Source organism: Alligator mississippiensis, chromosome 1 (genome assembly GCF_030867095.1).
Source record: "Alligator mississippiensis isolate rAllMis1 chromosome 1, rAllMis1, whole genome shotgun sequence".
NCBI lineage: Eukaryota > Metazoa > Chordata > Crocodylia > Alligatoridae > Alligator > Alligator mississippiensis.
Window position 1 is genome coordinate 80354100 of NC_081824.1, and position 18251 is coordinate 80372350.

The 18251-nt window shown below is 41.2% G+C and overlaps 1 protein-coding gene across 3 annotated transcripts in view; it reads right to left on the reverse strand.

The window, feature by feature from the left end:
- EPHA7 (EPH receptor A7) overlaps window positions 1–17752 on the reverse strand; it is a 217245-nt gene extending 199493 nt beyond the window's left edge. The window contains exons 1-3 of one of the 3 annotated variants that reach the window (XM_019496434.2): window positions 17404–17745; window positions 12889–12953; window positions 7775–8444 (exon numbers count right to left, since the gene is read on the reverse strand). In XM_019496434.2, the coding sequence (XP_019351979.1) occupies window positions 7775–8444; window positions 12889–12953; window positions 17404–17524 (856 nt within the window). In that variant the 5' untranslated portion in view covers window positions 17525–17745. Of the gene's footprint in view, window positions 1–7774; window positions 8445–12888; window positions 12954–17403 lie in introns of all 3 variants that reach the window. The other 2 variants (XM_006263369.4, XM_059732118.1) reach the window with 2 other exon arrangements.
- Between the last annotated feature and the right edge of the window lie 499 nt (window positions 17753–18251).

Here is an 18251-nt window from a genome sequence, read left to right on the forward strand (position 1 = left end):
TAATTCTTTGAGTTCTAATTAATAAAGTATCCTTAGAATGTATATTTAAGAAAACATGAGTTCTAGTATTTACAGAACAAAAATAAAAGGTAAAATAACCACGCTCAATTTATGACCAATTTATGAAACAATTCAGTAAGTGAATCCGCTTAGAAAATTGCAATGCTTCTTTTACAGATACATTAATTTGAAATAGAATAGTTCTGAATTTTTCAGGTTAATTGAATACTTACCCACATTCTATGAATATTTTATTGTTTTTAATCAGCTAAAATACCATTGTAATACAGGGGTTGTGGAATGGAAGGAAAACATTGAGATCACGTATTATTAATGTTTAAAGTGAGGACCTGATCATTGATTTTCACACCATCATTCTAAGTGCTAATAAATATGATAGTAGCTGCAGGGCCAGATAAAGACCAAAGAAAGTACAGCTTGCTGTATTTCTCAGGTAAGAAGACACAGGTATTCTTAAAATTCCTGAAATAATCTATACAAATGAACTGACAGCTTGAGGAAAATGAGAACATGATTTCATCTCACACAGCTATCCGAGTTTGGGGATCCAAAAAAAGTACTTAAAACAACTAGTCCACTTACATAAATATTTTGCACATGTAACTTTTGTTGCCTTCTAACTTTTGTAATGTAAACTAAGTGTTGCATTACAACATCGTGTTAAGTGCTGTTCACATTTAGGCTTGTAGATCTTTTAATTTAGCTTCCACATTCCTTCAGATCTCTATAGGCAAATCAGGGAAGAACTGTTTATCAGTTTCTTTCCATAAATATATTTACATTCCAAAATGTAAGTCTCAAAATTAAAAAGCAATGGAATTGGTTTGAGGATCTAAATGGCTTAAACACATGACCAACTTCCTTGACTACCCTTTAGCTTTGTCTACAGTTAATTGCAGTGTACTTAAGAAAGATCTCTCAGCCTAGCTTCCACACACAAAGCAGCTAGTATTTGTTCTGCCTACAAATATATTGCATGTCTTCACTATTAGGAACAGAATTACTTGAAGGATATGAATATACCAACACGAACAGCACAAGACTATAGTACCTGCTATTTGGCAGATGATGGCAAAGTAGCTAAGGCATCCTACTATGGCTCTAGAAATAGAAGTTCAAAGTATGTACTTGTGTTTAAAGCTGCCCCCCATTAATTCAGCTTTAAACCCAACCTGTCATTCAGGATAGGGAGTCAAACACATCTAACTGTGATGCTGGACACATCATTCCTTTCTGTGCTGTTGCCTCTGGCAACGGATGTTCCTTAACCTTGCTAACCCAGTGGATGGTTTGAGTTTGGTGAACCCTTGACTTTTTTATAGCACCTATTGTACATAAAAATTAACTCTTTGAAAGCAGACAGAGAAATTAACCAAGCAAGTAAGTCAACCTGAAGCATCTATTCATTTATTTTTACAATAATTATATTTATTCAATAATTAAGCCTTCCTTTAAGTTTCAGGGGAAATTTTTTTTAAACCTATGCCCAGCAACGAAGCTGACAATATTTTTTAAAGATACTAAGCTTTAATGGACACAAGAATGGAGGTATGCATTGGAGAAAAGAGAGCCTGAGAAAGGTAGCAAAATAAAATCAAACTTTCTCCACCTCCCTACTCACAACAGGATAAAGGCTGGAGGATTGAGACAATAGTGAAGCACTTAAAAGTCACCAGAATGATCTATAGAAGTGCTAATGTCACAGAGACCCTCCTCTTCAGAGCAATTAAGATGCTTTTTTATGCAAGATATAGGATGCAGAGGCCAGTTACAAACATTACAAGTCTACTGAGTGATCAGAAACTGGTTTATACCCATAACAGAACAGAAGTTTGGCATGCAAAACTGGTCTAGACCCATAAAAGAAGTTTGGCACATATAGACTGGTTTAAAAAAAGCAGAACCCAGTCTAAGATTTGTTTCCCCCAACCAAAGGGCAAATGTTTGTTCTGTTTGCTACCTATCTAAACTATGCCACTTACAGAAAACAGTGCAACTTGGATCTATTCCACCTTGGACTCTTTGAATGTCTGTACTTAGCCAGAAACATTCACAAACTCCCTCTATAAACACCAACTGTGAGGGTCTGGAATGGAAGAAAAAAAAATCAAGATCTTTCCTGCTCTTGCAATTAAAAGGGAAGACAGAGCACATGTACATACGACATTCCAAGTATCAACTTCGGGAGCACCCATGCATATCCCAACTGAGTACAGAGTAGATCACATACCAAGTGTTCCTCTTCCTCACCCTAAAATACATACCTTGCACCACAGGACAGAGCAAGATGTACAGGGTTCAGCTATATTCTGTACAGAACTTTACATTTAACTGCAACAGAGACATTTAAGATGGTTTTGATTCTACTTATTCTGTCTAAATAGTGCTGTGGGTGAACATTCTCAAAATGAAAATGCAAGAAATTTAGTCAGACTGGATGTAATTTTTCAAACTGGACTTTGACCACAACTTTTGAGGTAGACATTTAGAGACAAATACAACCTATTTTTATAAAAAATACAATAGCTAGGTGTGTACTAATAGAAATTTTGGGAGCCAATACCAATACCCAATTCTGAAAGAGGCATATTGGCCGATACTGATCCGATTTCTGATACAGCTGTGTCTAGCTGCTAAGTCTGTTGTGGTGGAAGAGGAGGAGGGAGGGAAGGGGCTGCGGGCTGGAGCTGGGGCTATGCCGGTCTCTTCTTGGCGGGAGTTGGGCATGGGGCAGGCAGGGGCAGCACTGGGAGTGGGCTATGGTGGGGGGGGGGGAGCTGCAGCCACCCAAAATTTCACCATAAACCCCCACTCATAGACCCTCCTCCCAGTGCCACCACCACCTGCCCAGCACAGTCCCAGCTCTTCCTGGTGCATGGGTAGAGATGAGGGATGAGCCAGGGCTGCACCGGGCAGGCAGCGGCGCTGCTGAGAAGGGGGTTGGGCAGGGCTAAGGAAAAATTTGGGGTGGCTGCAGACCTCCCTGTAGGCCCCCTCCCAGCATCGCCGCCTCCCGCCCCGCTGAGACCAGCGCAGGCCCAGCTCCAACCCACAGCTTCAGCCCGCCTGCCCCACCCTGTGCAGTTCTGGGGGGCACACATCCCCCATCCCCCCGGGATGAGCTGCGGCTCTGTTCTGCACCCTGCCCTGCCCTGGCTGGGTAGCACCTGCCCCAGGCCCTGCCCTACTCCCTCCCTCATCATGGGGGCCTTGATCTGCCTCCCCACACCCCTTCCCTCCCCCCTCCCCTTCCACCAAAACAGACTTACCAGCTGCACATAGCTCTCCAAGTTGCCGGACTGTGCTCCTCGCTGCCTATGTGCTATGCTGTGGCTGCAAGGGCATTTATCAGTGACATTATTGGCCGCATCGGGCCGATTTCTGATACAGCCAATTTTCTTTATATCAATGCTGATTCTATATCGGACCAATGTATTGGTGCACCTCTGACAATAGTCAATTTTCAAAACACCTTCAGATGGCTCTTCTATTAGTAAGTTAGGGCTTTGGCTCAGTTCAGATGGAGCAGACAAATGGAATAACCCTGAAAATTTAACTAAAATATGCCATATGACAAAATGTCAGATGTAACATAACTTCTCTGCTGCATCTTCTATCAGGTCACATTAGCTGTCGCAAGAAGTTTGAACTACAAGAATTATACAGGAACAGTAGCAGTTTGCAACTTGTTGCACCATAGACATCAAATAGGTAGCATCCTTTTTACTGAACTGACAAAAAATTCTATAAATTGGTATAATCTTTTTCTTTTCTGGATAAAAAAAGCACAACAAAGTAACTTCTTATATGCAATCTGTCATAAAATGGTTAACAGTGAACTGTACCCTTTGGCTTACCCTAGAAGCCAGAATTCTCAGACTTGGTGCCAGCTCTCTTTCATACATATTTCTCACTTCATTCAAGTTGAAAGGTGCTTCCTACCTTCTGAAATATCATACTCCTGTTCAGGAGCAAATGGGTATAGTTTCTCCTCAATTAACACAAAACATATGGAAAGTGGATTACACTACAACTTTTCAAAGATCTTTTTTTTAACTTCCAATAGCAATAATTCCAATATTGTCCCCAGTGCAGTCCTTGTTTAGTTAAAGTATCCTATGAATGTCACAAAAATGAGACTTAAAGGAATGAGCTCTTTGTAGTGTTAACATTTCATTGGATTTACAGGAGTAGGTACAGTCTGTCATGGTTCAGGGGCTCAACATTTGCTGAGTGGCACTCAGAAGTAAGCCCTCAAAACTAACCCTTCCAATCCCAACATTACCTTATGTATTGCACACAGTAACACCTGATGTAATGGTTAGGTATGTGACAAGCTGAGAATCTGAAACAGAATGCTCAAATGAGCTTGTTACCCAGTCCTTCCAATTTATTTGTTCCACCTAGCTGTTATGTTTTGCCTTAAAGTCTAATTGTAAACACTTTGGGGTGGAAAATACTTTTTCAACATTCTGTTTGTGCAGTAGCATAAAAAACTGATGAGGTGATATAGGCTTCTAAGCACTACTGAAATTTAGATCAGTAATAATAACAGTGACACTAATATATATATTTTAAACCAACTTAAAAAGATTAAAACCAAAGGATATGTAGCAGTGAGGTTACATACTTTTAACTTATATAAATTCTTCTTTTAATAGCACTGAGTTACTGAAAGTTAGTGGGTGCATCTACATGTGCATTTTACTGAAGAGCTGATTAACTCTATAATAAAGCATCACTGCCTGCAAATGTGCTGGTATTTGGGAAAGTAAACTGACTCCTCTGCAGTATAGTACATTATGGTGGGGTAATTATGTGCACTGAAACACACATGTAGATGGTGGAAGAGGCTGGCCAGGGCATGAGAGTGCTAAAGTGCAGGGGCTGTCTGCCACCTAGCCCTGCACTTTAGCACTCTTGCGCCCCAGCCTGCCCCTTTGCTGCCCAATGCTGATACCGAGAGCATGAGGCTGACTCCCCAAACCCCTGCAAGCCCAGGGGCTGCTCTGCCCCAGCTCAAACAGAGCCAGAGTTTATTGCTGTGCCTTGCTTGCTTCTCAAGCAAATCCTGGGATGTCATTCTCCCCTTGTACTCGGCCTTGGTGAGGCCGCAGCTGGAGTACTGTATCAAGTTTTGGGCCCCACAATTCAAAAAGGATGTGGAGAAGCTTGATAGAGTCCAGAGAAGAGCCATGCACATGATCAGCGGGCAGGAAAACAGACCTTACGATGACAGGCTGAGAGCTATGGGGCTCTTTAGCCTGGAAAAGCTAAAGCTATCCATCAGAACAAGGCCAAAGGTACAATGCTGACTACTATGAGTATTTCCAAAGAAGTCAAATGAGAACGTCACATACTGAGTTTTCACAGGGCTAAGCCTTTACGAAGGACCATAAAAGCTTTGGGTTAAGGAGGCACGTACAAACTTGCTTCAACTTGCTCTGTTACACAGCTTGACAGTAACAGATAGCCAGTTGCATTAGTGTCAATGTTCAGATAAATTTCTTTCAATATCTGTCACAAAGTCACTGTATCGGCATGCCAGCTGTATTATCGGTCACTACGTAGCTGATCATACTTAACATCCTCGAGTTCAGAAAATCCTAACAAGTATCACAGACTGCAGCTATTACATAGAGCTACCAAATCACCTAGAAGATTTTGACTTCAAGCTGCTAAACAGCATTCATTCAGAAAGTGGCTGACTCCCATCTTCTCCTTCTCACAAATACATTAAATTGCCTCAATCTGGAGTCAAAGTTTGTTTTCAAACTCTTAACAGGATCACTGAAAGAAAGGAGAAGAAATACTATAAACGAGTTTCTGGACTGCTTCCAGAGTAGCATATTCTCTTAGCTAGTGCTTTGGAAGCAAGCCAAAAATGGGAAGTGTTCTTGCAAATGAACACAGGGCTATACTCAAGTACAAGTTATCAATTAACTCCTTTGTCAACATCACTGTGGCTAGAAATTAAGAAGCCTGTTTATTAAACAATTTACTTGAATTCCAATTACCAAACTGATTTTTTCCCTTGCTTCTATTTTTCTGGATACTCTACCCCCTTTACTGGAAGTCAGAAAAAATTAGTATTATAATTACAGACCTATTCATACTTCATATAATCAAAAGTGAGTTATCTAGGATGCTAAAAAACAAGTCAGAAAACCTTTTGAAGTATCAGAATGTGCAATGATGGGAACAGAGTGATTAATATTTTTAACTGTGCCTAGACACAGTGTATTGAACTAATCTGTGTGGGCAGGTTTTCACATTACAATTTTAATGAGATCACCCTCCGCAATGAGGAAACTCTCTGCACCCTCCAACTTTCCCACTCCCTTCCACCCAATGCTGAAAATGGGTAAAGTGTTGGAAAGGAAAGATCAAATCCACTCGCTTCAAATAGTACCAAATTTTCTACTATAAGCTGCTACAGAAGGTCATCATATGCATTTCCTTATACCAGTAATTGAAGTTACATTATGGGATGCTTTTTCTTCTCTTCCTGTCAGCATAACCCAAAAGTAGGCTTTTTCTTGGTTCTTATATAGGCACAACCCTCATTTAAAAATTCAGTGATAATATGGTTTCGCCTTCTACCAGTCATATTTTTTTTTACTTGAATTACTCCCTTGATTTGGGTTTTAAATACATATAATGATTTCATTTTCAAAGTTTTCTCACTTTCATTTATTTTTGTAACTTTTTTTCTGTAGTGCTACAAACACACATGCACATTTCTGCCATATGCTAAAAGAGAAAAAAAAAAAACAAACTCAGATGATAAATCAGCTTCCAGTTGAGAAAGTATAACTCACCAGGCAAAATAACCGGTGTTCTCAGATCTCTATAGTAAACAAGAACATCCAGATTTGATCACCAATATTCACTCAAAACGGTTCCTTCTTACAACTCCTTTAAATGATGGGGGCTATTTGTGTAAGAGGAAAATACTATTCTATTTATTAGGAGTAATTGTGACAGATTCTGTTAAAAAAGAAATTAAAAAAGAGATCTCCATGTTGTGGATTTCTGAATAATTTAACTAGACCAGTGTAATGTATAGACAACTCAAAGGTCCTATTGTTAAGGTCTTGGTTTGAGCAACTTTATACAGAAAAAGTATTGACTGAAAAATGCTCTGGCTATGGCATTTTGATGCATTACGCTTGCAAGAAACATCCAGAATAAAGCTATTACATTTGTATTACAATAATATGAAAAGTCAGAACTTTATAATGTAATTTGGTTCAAATGTATGATTCATCTCAAATGCCTTATCTCTTGGTTTTATTTTTCTTATAACTTTTCATCACAAATCATATAAAGTAACAAACTACATAGGTAATTCTCTCACACAAGAATTCTAATATGGTCTTCTGCACAAAATACAATCTCAAGAGTACTATGAAGCACTATGGGGAATGTGATCTTTAACCTGTTTTTTGTGTAAAATGTAATTCCTACAACTGTATTTACATACACACAACTCCTCCGTGGACATTAAATGTTGTACAGTCAATTGCCTAGATAGTTTATATATGAGAACACAATATGCTATTGTTGTCTTCTATCCTTGAAAGGAAAGGAGATATTTACTGATGTAAATTACCCAATGTGGGATTTATAGATGCAGATGGTCAAAACACTAGAATGAGATGAACAATTTTTGGTGCAAAAATAATAAAAATGAGACTGAAAAACATACTCTATAATGTAGGAGATTATAAAAATGTGTGTGTTTACTCACGTTCACATGTGTCTCCTTTTTGCTGGTACCCAGCCTTGCAGATACACTTTCCAATAGGCACTAACCATTCTCCTTCTGCACTACAATGCATCTTAGGAGAATTCTCAGCTTCCTCTTCAGCGCTGCTGACACAAGTTCCTCGAACCTCAACTAGAGAGGAAAACTCTGAACCAGTCACTGTATCAGGAAAAATAGCTAAATTCTCAATAATGGACCAGCATTTCTTGTAGTAGACTTTGACAGAAACCAAAGCAATGCAGGCCCCTACATCCTGAAATGCAAGATAGAATCCTTTTTTGGACAAAGGTCCAATCTCTCTCACTTCTGTGTTAAGTTTCATTTTTCTCTCCCCAAGGTCACCTTGGGTGAAACTTTCATCTGCTGCAATAGTGTCTATTTTTACATATAGATTTTCTCGGATATTCCTGCCAGTGTCGTAGTCTGTTTCATAATAATACAAGTTAAAAGTCTCTTTACATGTCCCCAGTACTCCAGGAAGACTGTTACAATCCCTCAAAGTGAATTTTAGTTCTACAAAAATCCTTTGCGCATTGCCTTTTGCAATCCAGTTAGTCCGAAGCCAGTTGTTTTGATTAGGTTCCATGACCTGGCATACCTGGTATGTTCGTATTGGAGTATAGTTTTCATCCAGTCCACTAATTTCTTCCCACTAAAGTAATAAGAAATAGTGATATAAAGTTAACATGTTAACACATACAAAAAAAATCAACACATATTTTAAAATATTCTGCCACATAGATCTGGCCTTCTTTCTTGTTTTAACAGTGAAGCATCATGAAACAAAGTATTGTTTAAATGGGTCTTTTTCCCTTCAAAATGAGAGGCAAATGGATTTTAGTGGATCTCTATTTTTGTTTCCTTGTCATGTAACAAGTACACTTCAAAAATATTTTTTCATATACTATAACAGTTTACTGTTATATTACAAATTTTAGAAAATGTCCATAAAGTAAACCAACACATTGATTAATGGTTGGAATTGATAATACGTTCTACAGAATCATTGAAAACTCTACATGTGTAAGACTAAAGAAGCAGGATGAAACATAAATCTAAAAACAGGAATGTCTCTTAGAAACTCTGAGCTCCTAATACTGTAGTACTTGAATACCAAATACACAGGCAGAGAGAGTACACAAGACAAACAAAACCAAGCCTTTAATCCTTATTTATAATTGCCTATGAAGTTATGATCTTTGCACCTTAATTACTCTACTTGCAGTCCTCATGATGTTTCACCAAGAAAATGGCATTTTGAAAAAAAAAAAAATATATACATATATACATAACAAAGAAAAAAAGACAAGCATTCCATTTGTATCATTTTATTTCTTTAGGAACACTTCTAGTCTGTTTTACAATCCACAGACCTGAACCCCCAATCCCTTGTTCACATGAATACTGCTGCTGACCATTGTTTAACTGATTTAATATCATTTCATTCAACCGACTCCACGCAGTGAGTGGGGTTACATATCTGAGTCAGGACTAGTCACAGGAGTAAGACCTTACATGTTCAAGGCCTATTTTCTTTCTTTTTTCGGTTCCTCTGTTGCTATGGTATCTAGGTGCCAAAGCAGTAAATGTAGAGTAGTTCTGCCTTTAACAGAGCTAAGTACAAATGCCAGGGACAGCATCAACCTCAAAACTTCCACTGCCATCAGCAGGGCTAGGATTGGCATATTTGCACTACTGTAAACTAGAAGCAGTATCTGGCCCTTACAGTAATGATTAATTTCAAGCAATTCCCAATGACTAGCAGAGGTTGCAACTTTGATACTACTGGAATCTTTTTTAAGAGTTATAAATAAAATCAAGTGTTATCCTTATCTAAAGGCAAAGGCAACTATGGCTCAAACCTGCAAAGCTTTTAACACTCTAGCTCCCCATTCAACAAAGTATTTAAGCACATGCCTAATATCAAGGATACTACTCGTGCGCTTAACATTAACCATATGATTAAATACCTTATGGAAATCAGTTAAAGCGGTTAGTACCCTGCAGGATCAGGCTCCTACTGATTATTGCCTACACTGGTATTCAGGCAGGAAAAGCAAACACTAAGACATTCGTTTTGCCAAACGATAACCTATATAGTATACAGTGCTTCACAAGCCTACTTGACAACAAATGAGGCCATTTTAATTTTGGTCTGTTGCTCCAAGGTGTGGGGGGAAAGCAGATACCGAAGAAATGATGCTGGAAGTTATTACTGCAACATATATTACAGTCAGAAATGATTAAATGAACAGAAGCTGCAAATACTGAAATGTATTCTAAAGGAGTTCATTTCATGTAAGTGTGGTATGGATGGTATTATGCATACATGATATTATTTTAAGAAATTATTAAATGTTAACAGAACTGATGTCATGCTGAAATCTAAAATTATCTTAAAAAGAAAAAAATCTATCATCATATATTTATGATATATGAACTAGTGATACCTGTTCCTCCCCTGTAGAGAGAAGTGTTATGACAGAATGGGGGAAATAAATAAATTAATTAATTAAATAAAAGACAGGAAAGGACGGCCTTGATTGGGGCTTTTGGCATGACAGTCATACAAGAAAAAGAATAACAAAAAGACATGGGATTTTGAGCTTTCTTGATCTTATTCTCAGTTAAACAGTGACTGTTATATATGTATCTCGTGTAAGCAGTTTTCCCACTATTAAGCCAAATCCTGCCACCAGAAACCGTAAAGTTACAAAAGTGTAACGCATTTAAAGTCAATTGAGTTACTCTAGTGTAACCAAGAGCAGAATCTGACCTATTAGATTCTAGATCCAACTGTATTCTCTCCTCCCTTTACCCTAAAACCAAACTGATCATAAACAAATAAAACCCTACCCTACACAGAGATTTCTATAATTATAAAACAAAACAGAAGAACCAGAAATTCCATGGAGTTTGTTAAGAGCATGCTACACCAACCAAATTAATATTGGAGACACTCAAACGCTAGTCATGGATACCAGTACAAAATCCTAAAATAATATAGGTATCTCTTGTCTGAAAAAATAAATTCCTATAAAAATCATATCTGAGGCTAACACTCTACATCTAATCTTCCACATCTTTCAAAAACCATGGGGGAAATAACAGAAACGTAGTTTCTATGCAATGATTGTTATGTTTATATGAAAAATGTCAGTAGTCACACCCATAGAAATCAAGTTCTATGCAGCAGTCAGCCCTCTGCCAGGGTGCAAAAATCTTTTGTTTTATAACTTGTGTCTATCGATATTTTAGGGTATGGTTGTATTTGTTCTCAAATATATTTGAGACTATATACCTCCTTGAATAATCGAAAAATGATCTGAGCCCTATATTTTACTTTTTTCTCACTTAATTTTACTAAATTATCTTTTGATTTTGCTTTATTCATATTGTATATGGGTGAAAAAACAAGCAGCTCTCTTTCACTGATGTATTACGTTATCAATATTATATATACTAATATACTAAAATATGTCTAGTACACAGATTTGTATATGAAATATATAATTTAACCACCAAGGATGATATACTGCAAGTAGTCGTGATGCATTTTTCTTGAGTTCTTTCTTTCATTTGTGCTTTTTCTTGATTTTTTTTCCTTGAAAGGCAAAAAATTAAACGCAGATAAATTTAGAAAAATGGGGTTGTATTTTCTGTTCCAAACACTTATTAAATTGCACTTACTATTATTTTAGAAAGAATTACTTTTTAGTCAACCCTGCTGACCATAATTCAGATGTTATTTGGACTCTCAAGTTTCCTTTGAAATTGTATTTCCAACTTTATTAACTAACATTTTTGCCATTTGTAGATTAGTCAACTTCCGTCATTAAGTATGTTGATTTAAGGTTGTGTATTTATCTCTATGCTACTATGGCAATTCCTTTCTCACTAATCTTTCAGATACCGCTATTAAAAGGTTTCAGCCAATGCAAAATGCTAATGCCAAAGTTATTACCCATCATAAGCATTCAGCTCATATTACATACTTTCAAAAGTCTTCAGACTTGTTTCCAGTTTTGCCTGTTTTGATTTTACGATCTTACTTTTAAACTAAAACACTTTCAGATTTTCATTCTTCTTATTTAAAGGATTTGTTACACTTTTATATCCCCACTCACACTTCACGCTCTTCTGGCTCCAGATTTCTTAATACACTGAAGATTAAGGGCCTGATCCCAAAGGTTCTTATTCATGCAAGTAGTCCCGTTGAATTCAGTGAGACTGCCTGCATGTGCTATAACTACCAAGTTGCAATGCAAACACAATAAGGTAGATTCTCTTTTCTTGAAATATTCTTCCTAAAGAAATGAAAAATGTGTTTTTCCCCCCACAACTGCTAAATAAGGGTGGAAGCTAGTTATTTTACAACTTCATAATATCATAGATGGTAACTAAGACAGCACTGAACGTTCTAAGTTTATCACTTTTTTAAGGATGTGTTTGTACACTGATGTGTTTTCACAGAGAGTCTCAGAATGAGCCTAGTGTAAAAGTAACTGTGTAGATACTGGAGGTAAGCTTTACCATTAAAATTTGCATGGAGATCCAAACTTCAAAAATTCTCAATATCTGAGTATGTTTTTGGTTCAGACTCATCTTCAATATAAATGTTTACATTTCAGAGCCCTTCAACCTATACTTTTGAATTACAACAAATACGTTGTACATAAGTTACCAACAAAAATAATGTTTTCTCAGGCATTTTCCACAAACAAATATCTGCTGCCTTCAATACTTATAAACAACAAGAAGGCAAAAAAAAAAAGAGATGTTTAAACTACTTTGTCATAAATACATAAAGACTTCTGGTTTAGCAAAAAAGGATTTACAATACACAGAACTGTAAAAAGCTAAAATGGTTTTAGGTGAAGTAATGAAAAGAGTTTCCCTTGTAATTAGCTCTCATATGTAGTAGATACTGTAACTTGAGGCATGCCTCTTTTCAGAGTAAAACCTGAACAAATGTAAATATTGGCTACAACTGCTGAGGGAAATTTGGGGGAACACCAGATACTTTAAAGCACATTGAAAACTTGCCTACGTGAAATAATTAGTAGTGTTTTTTATGAGTTTTTTGGACTACTTACCCCATTAGGAGGAGAGGAAATCCATTCCAACTCTGTCTGTTGTGCTTTAGAGTCCAGTAATATTACTGCAAGAGAAAAAGTTTTCCACTATGTATTAAATAAAGAATTTAGGAATAAAAAAGTAAGAGCCTAAATAAAAACTTTGTGGTAAACTAAATTAGATTTCTTCCCCTCAGTGAAAATTATTTATTTCTTCATTCAATAAAATGTTTCTATGTTTATCACTGTATATATGCTTGTCACTATTTTTTTTCAAAACATATATGAGATGATATCCATCTGTCTTAAGTAAACAGAAATATGTAATCTTAACATTTGTATGTATCCCTGTCTAGATGGTTACGCTTATCTTATTACCAAAAAGGTCATACAGATTTTAAGGTTTAATTACATGGAGCCATATTTCTGGTATGCCTTTGTCCTATGAAGTTCAATTCCCATATACCTGTAATTAAAAGCAAGATTTAAAGAAACAGTATCATTCAAAAAAATTATACCATTAGTTCAAATTGATACCGACACATTTGACCCTATGATCTACTGCAAGTCCTACTCTGAAGTCAATTCTAGTTTTGAATATTCAAAGGAAAATATCATAATATTGATTAATCTATTAATCTGAAACACTTAATAGATGATAAACAGGATTCTACAAAATAAGGCTTTCATTTGTATAGCAATGTCTATTTCAAAGAGACAATATATACATGTTAATTAAATATAATCAATTCTATTGAAAGATTTGGTTCCATATTTTAATATGTACATACATATCCAATTGACTTCCTGTAAGAAATTCTCAGTTGTCATACAGAGCTCTGTTATACAGACATTATTTACTGGTAGAACAAATTAATCCACATTTTCCTGAAACTTACTCCAATACACAAATTGTTTAGTAAAAATATATAATGTCTACTTTCTTAAATATTGGATCAAATTAGATTGATGTTTTGTTAAATACAACCTTGTGCTTGTTTTCAATTATGAACATCATCCTTATTTAAAACATACAATTGTATACATTTCCAGAAAATTTCTAAATGCCACTTAGGCATTTAACCTTGACATTTCTAAACTACTGCATGAAATATCTTGTTAAATTGCAATTAACAAATAATATTCTAGATATATGTTTGGTTTAAACTTATTTTCCTGAAACCTGCATATTCACCAAATAATGAATCAAAACACCACTTTTAAAAGAGAACTACGCTCCATTTCCCCCAAAAAATTCAAAATACATTATTTTATTTTTAAGAAGTATTCAGCATTTTACGAACACTACTGTAAAAGAAACGTGTGTTAACAGTTGCATCTTAGTGTGTCCTTTCAATTCCTTGATCGGATTTCAGTACAATGAACTTTTGTTAAGTCTTTGAGGTGGAAGGCTTTACCTCTGATTCAGACCCTACTCTTAAAGATGATCTATTAAACCTTTTAAAATGTATCAGGACACCTTTTTTTCTTGTGAATATAAAGGGTTCATAAGAAAATACTAATGTAAACCATGAGTTGGAAACAAAACCAGAAATGCCATTCCTGTATTTCAACATGACCTAAAGCCAGTCAATCAAGAAGTTTGCTATTCTCTCTTTAAATAGATTAACTTCTTAATTAATTAATTAATCTAGCTATCCAGGGGCTTTAGCTAGTAACACCACCTAGAAAAGAATTGACTGTGTGGGAGTGTGTGTGTGTCCACTTGCTAATCAAGGATAAGGCTGATAAGCTGAAAAAATTGGTACCTAGCAAGTTTAACCCTTTCCTCCCCACACTGCTGCACTATTCCAGGGCCACAAATTTTGGAAATCTGGCAGCATTTGCTGAAAAAGTAGCCGAGGGCAATAAACACAGAAACATCCATTCCAGAAACTAGCGTTGTGCTCCTCAGTGCATCAAGTTAGTGGGAAAGGGCACATAAAGATTTTGTTTTCCTCCGTGCTCTCAGTGGGCAAAACGAAAGTCTTACATTCAAAAGTACGTCTAACTTTGTCCCAGCTATGCAGCGGGTCCAGTAAAAGCCATCACGCTCGCCTCTGACATCATTTCTGGACCATGAGGGCCACAATGTGGCTCTTCCACTACCAGAATGTTATAGGCATTTTTGTACTGCGGAGAAGTGATTGTGGTGGGAAGGAACAGTCTCTCACATACACACAAAGAGAGAGGCCAGGGTGGAGCTCAGGAGACTTTCCCAAGATGATGGGACCTGGCCAAGCCCACCAGGCCCCTGGAACTCACTGGGCAGAGCTCAGAGGGAGCAGGAGGCGAGTGTCTCAACTTCTGCCCCGCTGGCTGCAGGAGCTGAGCAGAGGCTGCAGGTGCTTGCCAGACAAAAGTCAGCCTGGCTGTAACTTCCCTCAAACAGTGTCATGAGGCACCCAGGCAGCCCTCAGCGGTCCTATACTTCATTTTTAAGCCAGTTTGGTCCAAGATGTTTTCTTTACCTTTCTGCATCATGCAAAGAAAGAGGAAGGAAAGGGAAAGACTGGAGGGGTGCTTTCCTCGGCTCTACTCTGCATCCACCCCCGAGCCGGCTGCGGCGGGGCACCTCAGGCATGCGGGAGGGGACGCGGGGAGGGAGAAGCCTCTCCCTGTCCCGGGCTCTCCTCGGCGCAGGCGGGGCGAAGGGAGCATGAAGCAGCCGCATCTCGCCTCCAAGCGACCAAGCCGGGATTTTTTTTCCCCCGCGCGCCTTCTGCTTCGGGGCTGCACTCGCGCGGGGGTCTGGCCGCGCTTCCCCTCCCGGCATCAGCGGCGGCCCCCGGGTCAGGCCCCGAGGAGGGGGCTGGCGCCGGGCTCGGGCTCCTTCTCCCCCGATCCCCCCGGCAGCGCCCTCGGGGCTCGCAGGGAGCCCGTGCCTGCTGCTGGGGGCAACTCTGGGGAACTTTCCACCCCCACCCCGGCCTCGCGAAGGGGAGCGGCGAGCCCCCGGCCGCCGGCACAGCGCGGGACCCGGCCCCAGGTCGCAGCTCCGGGCGGCCGCAAGCGTCTGCCTCCTGCTCCCCCAGCGGGGCCGCCACCGGGCTCTGCTCCCCGCTCCCTCCCACTTTCCCCGCTGGATTATTCGCTTTTTCCCAAAGTCTCTTCCGCTCAACTTTAGAAATGCTGCCGAGGAAGGACGTGCCCCCCCCCCCCCCCCCCGCTCTTCTCTGAGGGTTTCATTTGAAGGCTCTTTTTTTAAACCTCAGCCTATAAATGGTGCAAATTAAAAAAAAAAAAGAAGAAACACTGACGTATCTAGTTGGAGGCACCCCTAAATAATAATATAGAAATAAAAATCACCCTCTCCCTTCCCCCCCACCCCCTCCCCGACATTATTCTCCCGCTGTCAGATGTGAAGAGGATTTTATCCCTGTGGATAATCCCCACATTGACTTTGGGAACTGATTTATTTATTTATTTATTTATTTATTTGCGGCCCGGGGGGGGGGTCTCGTCAATGAATCGCTGAGGGAAAGCTGCCCGCTCTGTGTCCGTAAGGAAAGCACAGCCCAGGCATCTGCTTGCTGGATGTGAGAGAGAGAGAGAGAGAGAAATTCACGGTGGCTGGATGTGATTTCCGATGCCCTGGTTGCGATACGCAGATGGTGCAAAAATATCCGCCACGCGCATCTCCCTCCCTATTCAGAGGTGCCTCGGGAGAGATGGCCGGGGAGCGCCGGCGAGGAGCGCGTGCACCCACACGTATACAAATACCCACGGATCCGCACATGTGTGCACGCACGCACGCACACATACACAGGAGCACGCTGCGTGCACACACACATATACACTCTCACACGCGCGCATACCTGCGCATACACAAATACGCACACCCATGCGCACAAACACACGCGGGGACACGCACGCATATACAGATAGGCACACACACATATACATACACGCGCACATCTGTATACAGTACACACACATACATGCATATACACCCATACACATACACACGCATATACATACACACACACATATACACAGCGTATGCATGCAGGACAAGGGCCCTATGGCCATGACACACAGAAGATGCATGCTCCCTCTGCCCCGCAGCCCACATCCTCAGCCCCGCCGCCCCCCCAGCCCACAGGGCTTTTGAGAGCCCCAGGCCCGGGCCGGGAGGGAGGCAGCGGGGAAGTGGACTTCATCTGCCGCCCCCACCAAGCCATGGTTGCAAAAAAAAAAAAAAAAAAAAAAGGGTCCCTAACCCCATGGGGGAGCGTCCTGCAACTCCGCTGCCGCCTGGCATGTGGCAGTCGGCTCGCGTGCTCCCTCCACCAAATCCAGCGGGTGCCCCCGGGAGGGGGGGAGCAGCCCCTCCGCCCCCACCCCCGGCTTTGCATCACGTGCGTTGATGCCCCAAAGCCTCCCGCTCCCCTCGATGAGGCGCCGCTGTCCCAACCCCGCACACACGCGCGCACACATGAACACACACACACATACACGCACGCGCTCCCCACGGGTGCCCGCTGGCGAGCAGCCCCCGACGCCGCGCAAAGTTTGTGCCCGGCCGCCCCTCACCTTCCTTCGCCGCCTGCGCCTCCCCCGTGCGAGCCCAGCGGAGCAGCCAGACGGAGCAGACGATAATCCACGGAGGGAGCCGGGGCCGGACAACCATGGTGCGGGAGCCGGCTGCTTTCATGGGGCTGGAGACCGCGCGATCGTTGCCGCCGCTCGCCAGGGACCGCCGCCCGCTGGAGGGTTTGCTCCGCTCGCTGCCGGCTCCTGTGTCTGCATGGAGCTCCGCTCCGCTCCGCTCCGCTCCAGCCGCCCCTCGCCTTCCGATTCGCTCTCACACCGGGCTTGCAGCCTGCGAGGCTCCGACTGCAGCCCGGCCGCTCGCGCCACACTCCAATAATATCAATTGGGGAGAGGGAGGGGGGAAGGGGCGGGCCTGGAGCCGGGAGGGCGGCCCGTCCCTCAAAGTGACTGGCAGGCGCAGCCGGCCTAAGAGGAGCGGCCTCCCGCCGCCGGGGGCCGAGCTGCAGGGGGGAATGAATCTCTCCGGCTGCGGAGGCGGGGCCGGCGGCGGCGGCACCCAATGAGCCGGGACTGGGCGCGGGTTGCTGCGGGTGCAGGATGCCCCTCAGGTTGTTTGTAGGATGCTTAGGCGTAAGCGCCCTCCTCCCCCGCAGCCTCCCTGGCAGGGGTGAGGTGCAGAGCGCTGCAGCCCCCGGGTGCAAACAGACCAGCATGCTGCTCGCGGCTCGGAGCGAGCCGCCGCCGCTCGGCCCCTCCCTCGCCATTAACTTTGCTCATTCCTCCGTCCCCCGGATTTCTATTCTGTGTGCTTGTGTCCCCGCCCTCCTCCCCTCAGAGAAGTTCTCCGGGAGGCTGGCGGGTGAATAAAGCCTTCCGAAAAGTTCCTG